General features: G+C 36.7%; 1 protein-coding gene across 8 annotated transcripts in view; it reads right to left on the bottom strand.

The window, feature by feature from the left end:
* FRY (FRY microtubule binding protein) overlaps positions 1-14,521 on the bottom strand; it is a 364,004-nt gene that overhangs the window by 170,616 nt on the left and 178,867 nt on the right. For all 8 annotated transcript variants that reach the window (XM_067562954.1, XM_067562948.1, XM_067562949.1 and 5 more), the window contains 7 exons: positions 12,153-12,292; positions 9,062-9,152; positions 8,560-8,639; positions 8,371-8,451; positions 5,007-5,175; positions 2,214-2,306; positions 2,021-2,119 (listed from right to left, as the gene is read on the bottom strand). In XM_067562954.1, coding sequence (XP_067419055.1) covers positions 2,021-2,119; positions 2,214-2,306; positions 5,007-5,175; positions 8,371-8,451; positions 8,560-8,639; positions 9,062-9,152; positions 12,153-12,292 — 753 coding nt within the window. The remainder of the gene's footprint in view (positions 1-2,020; positions 2,120-2,213; positions 2,307-5,006; positions 5,176-8,370; positions 8,452-8,559; positions 8,640-9,061; positions 9,153-12,152; positions 12,293-14,521) is intronic.

Below are 14,521 nucleotides of genomic sequence, written 5' to 3'. Positions count from 1 at the left end.
TACTTAAGACCTAACTCCTCTCAAAATCCACGGTCATTAAACTTATCTGAAGAGCTGTCAGACCCTATGGGCACATGGTTTAAATTAAGGCTAAAACATAAGCCTTCTGGAAGTTTAATCTTGAAGGGTAGCTACTGAAAGTGTAAAAACAGGCAAGACAAAGGACAGAAAATCAAACACTGTCTGCTGGGTGCTTTATCCACATCTGTTCTGACCAATGTTTGACATTTGCATTGCATATTAGGCTAAATGTTAGGAATAAATACGGTGTTTTTGACCGTGACTTTGCTGTTCCAAGCCCCTCACCTGGGACAGTTCTTATTTGAATGCCGCCAGGTCTGGACTCTAAAAAACAATGACCAAAGAGGAGGCAGCTTTCTGTACCATAAAGACAATTGATCCTTAAAACTAACCCTAAAATTTTAATCTAAACCTTGCCCCAAAATATAACCCTCACCGTAAAATCCAAATCCCGTTTCTCTCAATCCAGGGCAAACATTGTCTGTAGTCAGTGTAACTCCACATTCACTGACAAATAAGACCACATATATATAACTTTTAGTGTTTTACATAAAAACACACAGCAATATAATAACCAGAGCAGAATTAAAGCTTCCTCACAAGGCTTCCTCACCAGGCTGGTAAACATGTATGTGATTGATGAATAGCCCCTACAGGACAAGACAGGTTACATGCATACTGACTGAACAACGACTCTAATAATCCTCAAAACATAATTCTCCCAGCAAAAGCTCATCCCCTAAAATTTAAAGGAGTATGTATTCTTGTTTAAAGAAGGCCAATAGTCATTCCCCTGGAAACTGCTGCTGCTATCACTGCTAGCTGCTTACCATTCTCTTCTTCTTTGCAATGTTTGCTTTCCTAATAGATCATGCCACGACTCTATTCTATTTCATTACTTTTCACTCTCTGGTATCTGTATGTGAGCGATCACACAGAAGGGCCCCAACTCTGTATCCTTTACTCAAGTTGAGTAGCATTTACTCTAGTGAGTAGTCCCATTATCTCCAATGGGATTATTTGATTGGGAAAGTACAAGGTAAGGATTGAAGAATTGAGCCCTTAGTTTCCTGTAGTTTCAACAAAGTGTCACCAGGGTGTCTGCATCCGCAACAGGATTGGATACGCATGTACATAAAGGGAGAAATCCTGACTCCATTGAAGCCAATGGTAAAACTCCCACTGACTTTCACTGGAGCCAGGATTTCACCCAGAGAGCATTATTTTGACTTTGTTTTGGAACTGGCTGGAGTAATGACAGCAGCAGTAGCAAGTGTGCCTGTATGAGTCCGTCAGTGACATCAGATAACAATACTTCCTAACACTCAGTGAGATAGCGAGGTCCTTTTGACTTTTACATAAAAAATAAGGAAGGACCAATGAAAATAACTTTCTTTTCTTAAAAGGCCAAAACTTCAGAATGGGTTAACTGAGGTCACAGTGCTGAGGTGCACTGACCCAGATGGAAAGATAGAGTGCTTAAGGCAGCCAGCGTCAAACTGACTCAGCTCTCCATTTAATCCAGTTCAACTATCACTCCTAAGAATACACTGTTATGCCACTGTTAATCTCTCAAGAAAACAAGAAATAGAGAGTGTCTTAGCAGACAGGCTGTGTAAAAAGGCACTGCTGTTTTAAAAGACTGTTATATATTGGTTTTTCCCACAAAACACTACTTAACCCCTTTGAAAGAGCTGTTCTCACATGTCCCATTAGTTCTCTCTTGACAGGCAATGCACTCCATTCAGTTTTTCTTTCATGCTAATGGTCAGAAACAACAGGTATTGACCATTTTATAATCAGAAACCCAAGATCTGAAAACATCTGGAGGATTCAGACTAAAATGGATGTGGATAAAACATATATTTTTGAAATCGCAGTTAAGTGTGTGTGGATGCAGATAAATAGCGTTACAACAAATTCTGTGAGCCCTTTGAGAATCTTGCCCAGAGAGACTTCTGACAAAGAATTTTAGCTTCAGCTTCTCCAGATTACTAACCAGTGAGTGCTTCTTTCGAGAAGAAAGCTCGAGTGTCGTGTCATACAGGCTTTCAACAAAGTTCCTCAAACAAGGGACATTCACTTCATTTTTAACAGCCTGAAAAGAGATTTCATATTAATATTACGTTTTTCACAAGTTGACTTTCAAATCTAATTTGAAAAAATCATGCAAATAAATAAAACAAACTCACAGCAGCTACAGGGACAAGAATTTCAACAAACAGTCCTGCTAATGCATGCTTGATATCTTTGTCTTTCACTTCAAGGAAATAATGTGCACATTCCTGGAAGACAATTGAAGAGAAAAAAAATGTGCACATCAGATGGAATAAAGACAACCGAATGTTTGTTAAAAGCACATGTGATAGCTGTTGCTTCTTATACCACAAAGAATATTTCATATATCAATTAAGGGTTAGGTTCTACATTCACAATCTGCCCTGAGGATGAGGCAGTGCATAACCTCAGAAACAGGTCAGGAGGAAACTGTGGCTCTGTCCATAACTCTCCGTTTTCTTTAGCTTGTGCAGGCTGATTCATTGCGGGACCAAATGCAAGGTTCCCCTCAATCTCCATTACCTGCCCACGCATCTGTGTGAGATCAGTAGTAACAGCTCTGCACTCAGATCCATCTGGCACATAGCCCAAAGAGAGGAACACAGAATCACCTTATGCCTCCTTACTCCACCAAGTGGATGCACAGGCCAAGGGACAATCCTGTCCTAAATATTTTGGGTTAGATTATGTTGCAAGGGCATAGCCTACACAGGGCCATTTTAAGACCTTTGTAGGCCCTAGGCACACTTGCCTTCGTAGGCCCCCCGACCGAAATAACTAATTTGATTTTAAGTTAATAATAAATAGTTTTTCAAATAAAAAAAAATTATATATAAAAATTTTTTCGTAGGCCCTGAAAGTTTCGTAGGCCCTAGGCACTGTGCCTATTGTGCCTAATGGATAATACGGCCCTAAGGGGCAGTGCACAGCTGTGCTGCTCAAGGGCAGGAATTGTGGTTCAGAATGGAGTGGTTCATTGTGGGGAGTAATAATTTATCGCTGGCCTATACTTGCAATAAATTACTACCCCCATCTCCATAGCTGTGCTGGTCAGTGAGTGGAGGGGATGGATCCAAGGATGTGCCCACTCCCCACCGCTCTCTCCCCAACTGCTCTGGAATGGGAGTAAACAGGCACCTAGCTCCAGTTATTCCAATATATCTTGGTCCAAGACCCAGCTAGATACTCCTCCTCCTCTCTGGCTCCATAGTCCATACAGGTCCTTGCCGCTCTCACAATTTGCCCCCACCCCTTTCTGTCAAGGGCCTTTTTTCCCATTGATGGTAATTTACATTAAGAGCTCTCAGATCTTGACCAATATTATTCCTCCATCTTCTCCTTCGATGGTCACAAGGTTAGGTGTCATATGGATGTCCTTCCAGAAGAGGTTTAGTTGGTCTGTCTTCTGCCATCCTAAGTACATGCCCTGCCCACTGGAGTTGTTGGGATTTCACTACATTTACTATATAGTTGGTTCTTCATAGACTTCTAACAGTTGTCTATTAGATCTTCTCTACACATCATTCTCCCTTACTGGCCACAAAACTCATATTTTAACACTTTATTTTAGTTAGCTGCCTTTCTTCCTTCTTAGTAAGTGCCCAGATCTCATCCATATAAAAAAATAGGCCTTATACTGGTCTTGTATATCTGAAGCTTGGTCTCTCTCAGTAGTTTGGAGCTAAAAATTCTCTGCAGAGAAGATGAACAATCATTCCTTCTGTCTCTCCAACAATAGCCAGGTCATCAGCACATCCAATGAGTTGATGCAGGCCATTTACAAATTCACTTTATCCTGAGAATTCTGCAATGATAGGACCATTTTTTCCATAGCCACATAAAAGAGTATTGGGGACAGTGCATCTCCCTGCCTTAGTTCAGTATTCATGACAAATGGGGCAGACAGCCTATGTAGTACATAAGGAGGGTTCTTACTATCTTTTCCTCCTTGGCATGGGCATGTATACCAATTTACAATATAGCCCATAGTTTATAATTATTGCATGGTAATTATATGTGTAAACTGCAAGCTGTATTATAAAACACATCAAGTAGGGCTAATTTTAATACATATTTTTCACATCTGATATACATTTCTATTCTGTGCTTGGTGGTGAGTTTGGCACTCAAATATTATAGTGATGACCACAGTACAAAAGCCTAGATAGTTTCCATTTGAATCCTGCTTCCATGAAATGGGAATTTTGCCACTGACCTCAAAAGGAGTGAGACTGGGCCCTAATAGCAGTATACTATCAGAAAACACTACCATTTATTCATACCACCAATGTACATTTCACACACAAAAAATTGTGCAACATAACACCTCTGTATAATTTATATGAAAATATGTCAGCATTCATGAATATGGCTGCACTTATGGAAACACAGACAATATGGACTGTGGGTATGCTGTTCCAAAGAGAAGAGGAGAAAGAGATTGTTTCTATGTTGCTAAGTATGGTATAAAGCATTTTGCCAAAATAAAATTAATGTAGTTGCTATTTAAGTTTTATAAAATAAATAAATAAATAAATCTGTATTCATATTTCAAATCCTTAGTTTAGGACACCTACCATTTCCACAGAGTATATTGATTATTATCTATGAGAAATCTTCACTCAGCTAATCTCCACACACAGGCCAGCAAAAAATATATATTTTTCATTGGAACTTTTAAAAAATTAATGGTGACTGCCAATGCATCTATTTGCCACAAAAAACGCCCCCAGGGAAAAAGAATAAAGATACCAACATGTAAACTAATCTTTTAGGAATAGTGTCCTTTGTGTGATAATGACCAAAAAATGAGGATTTTTTTAATGTTCTAATATGTAGGATTTCCCCCGCCTTGTATAGCATGATATAATTTGGCAAATTAAACTGTTTAAGCCAGACATAGTGTGGGCTACATCAGAGAAAGTTACCTGCATAAACTGAAGAGAGGCTTCAAAGTCCTCTACAGGATACATCTTAATGCGAAAGAATTTCATCCCCATTATTAGACTGATAATGCTTTGAACCACATAAGGGCTTTGCTCTTTATGCCGCAGCTCTTTTAATTCAGCCATGAATTTCTTCTTCACAGCAGGAAATCTATGAAATCATACTGGTTAGTTACAAAACAATAGACTGGCAGTAAGATTTAGCATGTATTGCAAGGGACCTAAAGAGAAACAGTAAAAGAGATAAAAGTTCTATATTTAATCATTAATATACCTTACTAGTTGTTTTTTTTTACTTAGGGTTTGTGTGAGGCTATCCTCCGATGCCTCCTTCTCTCATCCCCAATATTTTCCCAATAGTTCCCCCTTCAAAAGCCCTTCATTAAGTTGCCACATCTTTATGGCCAAAGATGGCTGAACATAATTCCCTGAGTGCCTGTAAGCATTAAAGCTAGATTGACAGGATGGATGGATTGAGAACAATGCAAAATGCTCCCCTTCCTCCCAAAGGCTTAGTATACTGTTTCCACAGTGCTCCCATTCGCCGCAAGCTTGAAGAATGAGAGAAAATCTTATTTCCTGATTTTATACCCCTCACATTACTGTATCTAAAGAACTTCCCAATTTTTAATTCATCATGTTTCTTTTTATACATAAACCAACTGCCATAAAATAATCACTCATACTTTCTTTGAAAATCAAGGATAAAAGACATTTTTATTGCAAGCATGTACAAAGTTTACAAAGGAAAATGTTCAAATGCTAACCATAAAATATTCAGATAGGCCTTCAGCCTTTTCCTGATAGTTGTTACAACACTACATTATTTTAGGTACCAAAGATAATTTTTATTCCAAGTATAAAAAAATACAGTGATTTTTCAGATACCACAGGGTAGTAAGTAACTATTGGTAAGTGCTGATTTTTTAATGACAATTATGTTTTAGAAGGTGATGGTATTATTTGACATGCACTGGGAAACTGTAACTTTACAGTGTACCTGTGCCCAAGGACATTTCAATTACTCATTGTTATCCAAAGACATTTACATTTTCCTGAACTGAAGTCTACTACAATAAAGGTTACAATTGTTAATTCCATGTTGGTAGCTCATCCACTCTAACCTACTATTTGAGATTCTACCTAGAATGTTTTCACATACTAAACAAGATTTACATGATACTAAATTTCCCACAAATCTATTGTTCAGATATAATACTTTTTCATTTAATTCAATTTACCACTGCAGAATAAACATTTTAAAAATTTGAATATAGATAATACATTTAGGTAGAATCTTTTAAATAATTATTTAAGACACATTACCATCACCAATGTCAATGCAGCTAAAATGGCACAAATCAGCCTGAAAATACACTCCTTAATATAGGCCCTGATCCTGCAAATACTGGATCATGTGAGTACTCATATGAGGAGTTTAGTCATGACAGTAGTTGTATGAGTAATCTCAGAGAAGTCAGTGGGACTACTAATATGAGTAAAATTAAGCATATTTGCAAGACCTATAGTGATGAGAATAATTATAATTATTGGAACCTCAGGTCAGAAACCTATATAAATGAGAAAAGGATTCTGTAACTTTTTCTTGTAGGTGAACTGTTATGCATGTGGGGATCCCAACTCATTTCTGCAGGACTCTGTGCAAGTGCAGTAATGTGCCTGGGACAAGAAGTTGCAAGATTGAGGCCTTATTATGTTTCCACAAAAACAGCTCTTAGTGACACATGATAACTTTGTACAGTTCAATGACTTATTCACCTATGACACCAAGTTATTACATATGTTCTCTGGTGTCATCTGTTTTCCTTTTAATTCAACAATCATTCAGGAATCCTGGCTCAACAACCAACTAACAGAACTTCCATTTCCTGATGGATGTCTTACTGGTGAATAGAGATGGGTGAGTATTGCAAAAATATTTCTATGAATGTTATTTTGAATCCTTAAACAAATGTACTTTGTCCTGTCCATGCTCCCTTTCTGTTTGCTTTCTTCTAACATTTATACAATCAAGTTCTACTGGTATGGATGCTTGCTAATGGCAAATTTGAAGCTTGCGGGCTTGAATATTTGTAGAAAGTGAGCATTAAAATTTACTTTCTGTGTACATTCACACCAGGAAACCAATGCTAACAAACAATACCATGAGACTTAGGGTATGTCTACACTGCCGGGGCTGTGCCGGGCTGCGCCGGGCTGCATGGATTGATGCAGTGAGATCGACTGAGCGGGCAGTGGAGACCTGCACAATCGATCACAGAAGTGCTCTCCGTTCGACACAGTAAATCCACACACCCCTCCCAAAAAGAGTAAGGCTGCATTGACCAGAGGGCATTTCCTGTCAATGTAGCGCAGTGGAGACTCTGTGGTAAGGGAACGTTAGTAAGTCAATGGGAGACAAGCAAGCTATACTAACTAGCGTGCGTATTTCCCATTGATGGACGCCTGGCAGCGTAGACTAGGCCTTATGTGACCATGCGTAAGCAAACAGTACAGTTTTAATTTTGGATTTTGTTACTTCATGTAACAAGCCATTGAGTATATGAAACTTCCAAAAAATTTCAGTGAATAATTCTGAAAAACTTCAAAAAATCGTGATCTACTCACAATCATCTCATGAATAAAAAAAGAGGTAAAAAAATGGTAATACAAAAAGCACCATAGGTGCTTCATTTTGCTTGTTGTGTTACTAAGTGCTTATGGTTCTGTTTACTACTACATAGAATTCAGAATTGGAACCAGAAATTAAAAACTGTGCAGAGAAACTCAGGGAGGAAAACAGGTGAAAGGAAAAGAGATGGGGAAGATATTAAACACAAGGAATTAGAATAGGGGAAAGAATGGAGAGGGACAGGGGAAAGAAACTGACCTCCTCAAGTAGTAATATAAGAAAAGAATATGTGAAAAAGGGAATGGAAAACAAAGAAAAAGAAAGAAACACTTGCAACTTTAAGGTTATTAAACTAACCTATATTTTGCTTATTCATGTTTGTTTTAACCAAAAAATAATTTTGATCACTTTTTGACGAAATAGCAGCAGGTCCCAAAATTATCTTTGTGATGTCAGTATAATATCCAAAGATTACATAGTTGACAGTCCATCTAGAACAAATGCACCACTTAAATTTAGTTCTAAACTGCAATAATTGTGGACATTCAAAAAAAGGCTTCTGTGACTAGATATGGGTAATTTTTAGCTTTGCCAAGTTAGGGAAAGACCTACTTTTCTACTGTGTGCCCTTCTTTCTTCTTTATCCTCATTTCCAGAATGATAACATTTAAATCTCTCAGATTTCCAATAGGCAATGTATTTAAGTATACTTACTTAGCTTGTGCTAGCACACCTATTACTTCTGCATACAGATCTGCAACAATGTGCATATTTCCAGTGTTAGGACCAAGGTACCTAGCAAGAAATAAATCAGATGGTTGAGAAAGCACATAGCTTTAACTAATACAATTAAAAAATTCAGCAAGCAATTCTTTTTGTGTTTTGTGTGGGAAAGAGCCTTACCCTTCTTTATATTTAAAGTGCTTGAAAGCCAGGTTAATGACATCATGTACCAAACTGTCTATTACAGGATGAAGTGGAATCTGAAAGTACAAATAAAACATAACTGGCATATGAATATTAAAATTTACCCTTCATACTTCAGTGCCAATATTATTTCTGTATATCATCCCTAAACAAATATTACACCAGATAAAAAGATTAAAAGATTACACCAGAGAGCTAATTATATAAAGATGGTTTAGTACTGAAGAGAAATATTTCATCTCTGAAACATATGGCAAAATGAAGTCCCTATTAATATTAAGTTGTATAAGATGTTTCCCTTATGTGGGGAGAGAGGACAGAATAAACAAACAGGTGGTTCAGAAATCATTTGTGTTAGACTATTTAAGTTGTAAATAGAAATTAATAACAATTTGAAAATTAGCCAGAGAGATGAAATACTGTACAACTTCATCATCATTTACTTCTTAACGTATTATTTATTTTAAGAATCTCATACCTGTTTCAAAACTTCTATTAATACTAAAGAAAAAATAAAATCAATGGCCAGATCTCTTCTTTCCATTAAATAGTCTCGCTGCTGTTCATCACTGCAAAATCAAAACAAGAAATAAAATAGTGCTGAGACATGTGTCATGTTTTATATAATAGGTCTGCATAAATTATAAGTATACAAATAATTGTAAATTGGGTTTTATTTCCAATTTTTCAAACTGTAATCCTAAATTAAACAATTAAAGGCAGTACAATGACAATCTCTTAAAATCTAGAATTAATAGTCTAAGTACAGAATTGTCACATTCACCTATTTTTAGACATCGAAATGCCCTCCCTTCATTTCCTCTCTCTCTCTCTCTCTCGTATTCCAGCTCCAGAGACCCATGCTATGTTGGCTCTTTCTCCCTCAACACTCAAATACTGTATTTTCTATTTTAATACTTCAACTGAGCAATGCTGAACTGAAATCTAGGAAGTGGATTTTGTATTTCAATCTCACTGTCAATATCATTGTTTATTAAATTATCAGTAATTTTGAAGGTAGAAACAGTACTAGTGTTATATTAATCAGAAATTATTTTAGGTCAAGATTTTAAAAAATAGGAGCCTGAAAGATTCCCAAATCCAGATTTAGGTGCATGCTTCATTTTTTAGATGGTTGAACACCCAGCAGCTCTTATTGAGATAAAATTTTCAAACATAGGTACCTAAAGTCAGGGACCCAAATCCATATTTAAGCACCTAAATCAGGGGCCTGGGTTTTAGAGGTGTGAGTACTAATAGATCCTGCTGAAGTCAAAGACCATTGACCATATAATTATTTAATTGGCTAACTTTACACTCTCAATTTTGAAAATGTTGGCTTCAGCATTTAAGTAGGGTTGCATTATAGTTTACTCTGTCATACTGACTGAAGTTCTGTATTAAAATTTGCGCAACAAAAATATATATACATAATGCTGAGGAATAATTTTTAGTCAATGACTAGAAAATCAGACTTGCAGGAACCTCAGGCAATGCTTTAAAGATCATTTTCAGAAAAGATTTGTTTGGTTTGGTGAAATTCTGTATCTTTTTCATATTCCAGTCACATAGCATTAGAACGTAAAAAAATTAAAAGCCTATTAGCATCAACAGCAACGCATTAATTTTTATAATCACTACTGATTTTTGCTTCATTTGTAATCAAAGTTCCCAAGAACAGAAAATCTTCATGCTGGCCTAGTAGCCAGCCATGGATATCTAAATGCCCAGTAGTTATAGAGGTGGCAATCCAGGATTTTTCATAAATAAATCCATAATTAAAAAAACAAAACACTTTTGTTTTTGAGTGATTTGAGATAGTATGATGTGGGGTGAGGAGGCATTTAGAACATATGGGAGGATTAAAGGGGTCTCTCTCAACTTTCATTTATGTCACAGTTATATACCAGTTCATTCCTCTCTGAGCAGTTAACCATCAGGATAATAGGGTAAAATTAGGTTTAATATAACATGAAACTGAATTATTGGACAACTATGAAGTGAGCTAAAACTTAAAGTTAGCATGCTTATTTGAGGTTGATTGTTCCAATATTTTATTGGATAACAAATCAGACATTATCTATTTTTTCTATGCCTCAAACTGGCTGAGAATCCACAAACAGTCAGCACCCTCTTTCTACATCTTCCTTAGCTTTCATTATTTATTAAAGTTACCTGCATACTGGATGCTATGTAAAACATGGACGAGAAATGGTCCTGCTCCGAGTAGCTTCCAATCTATTCTGAAGTGTCAACTTTGACCATTTGCTCCGTTTTAAAATATATTGAAAAGTCATGAGAGAAACTGAATTTTTAAGTGTCTGGCTATCAGTCCCCAAAGGTCCAATCCTGTAGTTCTTTCTCAGTCCCATTGATTTAAGTAGGATATTTCTCTGAGTAAACAGTAAGGCTCAGCACAGTTCTCATGTTTATGACTTCTACTAGGCTACTTGTGTTTAAAGTTAAAACATGTGCTTCGTGCTTTCCTTGATCAGGGCAAAAATAAGGGATGTGTGATCTGGCCTGCTAGTCTATAATAATCTGAAAAAGGAATAGTCACAAATCCAGTGTATTTTTCATAAGAATCTATTAAATGAAATGTTAATTTTATATCCTCATTTATGAACTGAAGTGCTGGTAGGCCCCACACAGCTTCAACTGACTTCAATAATCATTGGCCACTTTTCAAGCAGTTGTAGTTTTCAAAGAATAAAATTGTACCAAAAACTCTCTCTAAAAAATTCTCTGCTAAAACACAGACCGTTATCTAGTTCCCTAAAACGCAAGACTTAATTACACCATATGAGGTCTAGGTAGCATTGGTGGGTTTTTGTTTTTTTTATTTTGTTTTTAAACTTTTTAAGGCAAAGTTACAATAAAACATGAACATAACACATCATAATATGACTTATTCAAGATCAGTTAATATTTGCTAGAGCTCCCCAAGTAAGCTACCTGCAGTGTTCTGCGATATGGATATATGTATGTGAGAAAGCAAGTATGCACACAGGTAGTTCTTTTTACTGTTCTATTCTTGTGAACAAGCAGCATACTAAATCTATAACAATCCTGCTCTCTGAAGTGCCTGGAGATTATTGTCAGCACAGTACCTTCTCACAAGAGAAAAGCAGGGAGACACAATAGATGAAAAGCACTATTTAAATGGTATTCACAAAATACAAAATGGTGGTGAGGACCAATACTCTGGTTTATATGGGATCATCCAGGAGCATAACTTTAATTTAAAGAATATTGCACTCCTTCTTTAGGTGGTCTGGGGAGTGGACTCTTATAAACTTGATGTGAAGAATAAGATGATAATATGAGAGTAGATTTAGATATTTGTTTTGCTTATTCAGCTAAACGGTATTATTCAAATTGATATAAAAATTGATTGCCCACAATTCAGAAATTTCACCCAATATCAGAATTTTATTTTCCTGAAATTCCTGTTTTCCAAAATTTCAATGCCTGAAAAGCCTCTTAAATAAAGAGCATAACAGAAGCTGAATGCTTAAATACAATACATTATATCACAGAATACAAATTATGCTTATTCAGGAGTGTACCTTTTGGATTTAGTGCTTGTTCTTGGTCTGTATTCATGAGATTCATCTTCTATGCCATTTTGCCTTTTATACCAATCAAAAAGAGTGCGTAGAATAGAGGGTAGGCAATACTCTGAAAGGGAGCTCATTGAGCTTATTACCTATGTGGAAAAACAACATAAAAAACAAATAATTCAGATAGTATTCAAGCTTTATCTTCTTCAAACAGTGCTGTAAAATCATACTTAAAGGTTAAACTTGCTCTTCCTTGTTTGCATCTCCAGTTGAAATTTTTAATTTTACCACAAGCAGTGCCTTAATGTTCTTTATCCACACACCCATACAAACAGAAATGTAAATAACGGATTGCACTTCTATTGTGCCTTTCATCTAATATCAAACTGCATTAAAAATATTAATTACAACTTGCAACACCTCTGGGAAGTATCTATCTAAGTTTTTATACCATGCTCACAGCCATGGTGTCTGAGCATCTTCCAAAGTAAGGAAATATGTCAATTTTACAGATGGGTGAATTGCTGAACCTAGATTTGTGATTTGTCAGAGGCCAGATGTCTTCCAAAGTGTGGAGTAATTGGCACTGGACCAAAAAAGCACTGAAGTATGTTCTTACCTTAAAATGTGTGAGTAGTGCCATTAACTCCTGTAGGATACCCACATGCTTAAGTTAAGCATCTGCTTAAGTGCTTTACAAGATCAAGCTCATTGAGTGTCAGTGACTAAGTCAGGAATAAAGCAAATTCCCTATTCTAATACATAGACAACATTGTTCTCAAACTGTAGTAAAGTCATATATGTCAGCCTTTATGAAATGACAGAACTAGTTCAGATATGCAATTTAACCTAAATTCTGATTTATTTCATTATAGGAGTGCAGATTTTTTCTTAGCTGCAGAACTTACCTATTTCACAGTGATCTTATGTCATTTAAAGTTTGTGAAGTGTTTTGAGGATGAAAAATGCTAAGTGTTATTACTATTTTCAATTGTATTGAGGTATCATGGGCTAGAATTTAATCATGTTAAACAAGAAAATTATACCAACCGGCTGTGTAAAAATAGTGCATTTCTACAAAAGTACTATTCTTTCTAGAAAAGCATACATGTTTCAGTCCAGCTGTTTCAACGTATTTTATTATTTGAAGCATGAAACCAACAATTGGAAATTGGTATGAAGACTCTGCAGTTTGGTGTAGCATCAGGGAGCTTTCAATGATAAAATATTACAGTAATCCACATTAAATTACACTAAAACCCTTAAGCATAAGCATTCAGATAAGCACATAAAGGATATACATAATTTTGTCAGTTCAAAATGCTAATTGTTATCAATTCAGGATGCTATGAAATTACAGCTGAGACAATTTTATCTTATTTTCTAAAGCTTGAAAAAGTTATTTCTGCAGAGTGACGCACCAATTTTTGTTACTCATTAATAATAATTAAACCAACACTGGTTGGGCCACAGTACAAAACACATGCAAAAATCCGATTTGCAGGGCACCTATTATACGTTTTGATTCAATTTTTTAAAGGGGAAGGTGCAGGAACATGGAAATGTTGTTCTCAATTAAAAATATGAACCTGCATGAACATATTTAACTTTGCTTTGAATTAAATAAAAAGTCAATGGATCCCTATCCCGGACATTTCAATGGCTGTCAATTGTCATATCAGAAACACTGTAACAGGATGTGATGCTTCATAACAATAAAGTACTATGATGTAATGTACCAGCCCCACATTGGACAAGAAGGGGTTAATCCCATATTGTCGGTGGAGGAAGCCACGCCCCTTTGCCACTGCCAGGCATGCTTCAAGTGGAGCCGCGGTATAAAAAGGAGCAACCCATCTCAGGTGGGGCTGACCAATGAGGAGAAAGAATGCTCATTGCAAGCTCTCTCCCGGGAGCTGTTGGTACCCCAGATCAATGAGGCCAAGCGCACCAAGACCTAAACAGATACCCGGCTGCCCACAGAAGACCGAGAGGGGATGGCATCACTGGGAGTTTCTCAAGTCCTACAGAGGAAACTCCAAAGCAGAGGGGCAGGAGGGCAGGTAATGGCCATAGGGCACACATTTCAAAGAACTACAGTTACTTCACAGGGTGAGTAACCTCTTTCTTCCAAGCAGTATCTCTGTAGCAATGAGGGATCTTCAGAATCTGGTCCAGAACTGAATGGCCAGCTGATGTATTGGATCTAGAAGCATGGACCAAGATATAGTGCTTGGAGAAGGTATGTACTGAAGATGATGTAGTGGCTCTGCAGATCTTAGATATTGGACCATCTTTAAGTAATGCCACATATGCTGACTACAACCTTGTAGAGTGTGCTAACACCCTAGAAGGAGTTTGAATGCTGGCCACAT

This window comes from Emydura macquarii, unplaced genomic scaffold, assembly GCF_026122565.2.
Source record: "Emydura macquarii macquarii isolate MOO-44397 ecotype Brisbane River unplaced genomic scaffold, CSIRO-AGI_Emac_v2 contig_2473, whole genome shotgun sequence".
Lineage (NCBI taxonomy): Eukaryota > Metazoa > Chordata > Testudines > Chelidae > Emydura > Emydura macquarii.
The sequence above is the reverse complement of the archived record's forward strand: the minus strand, read 5'-3'. Positions and strand labels throughout refer to the sequence as shown.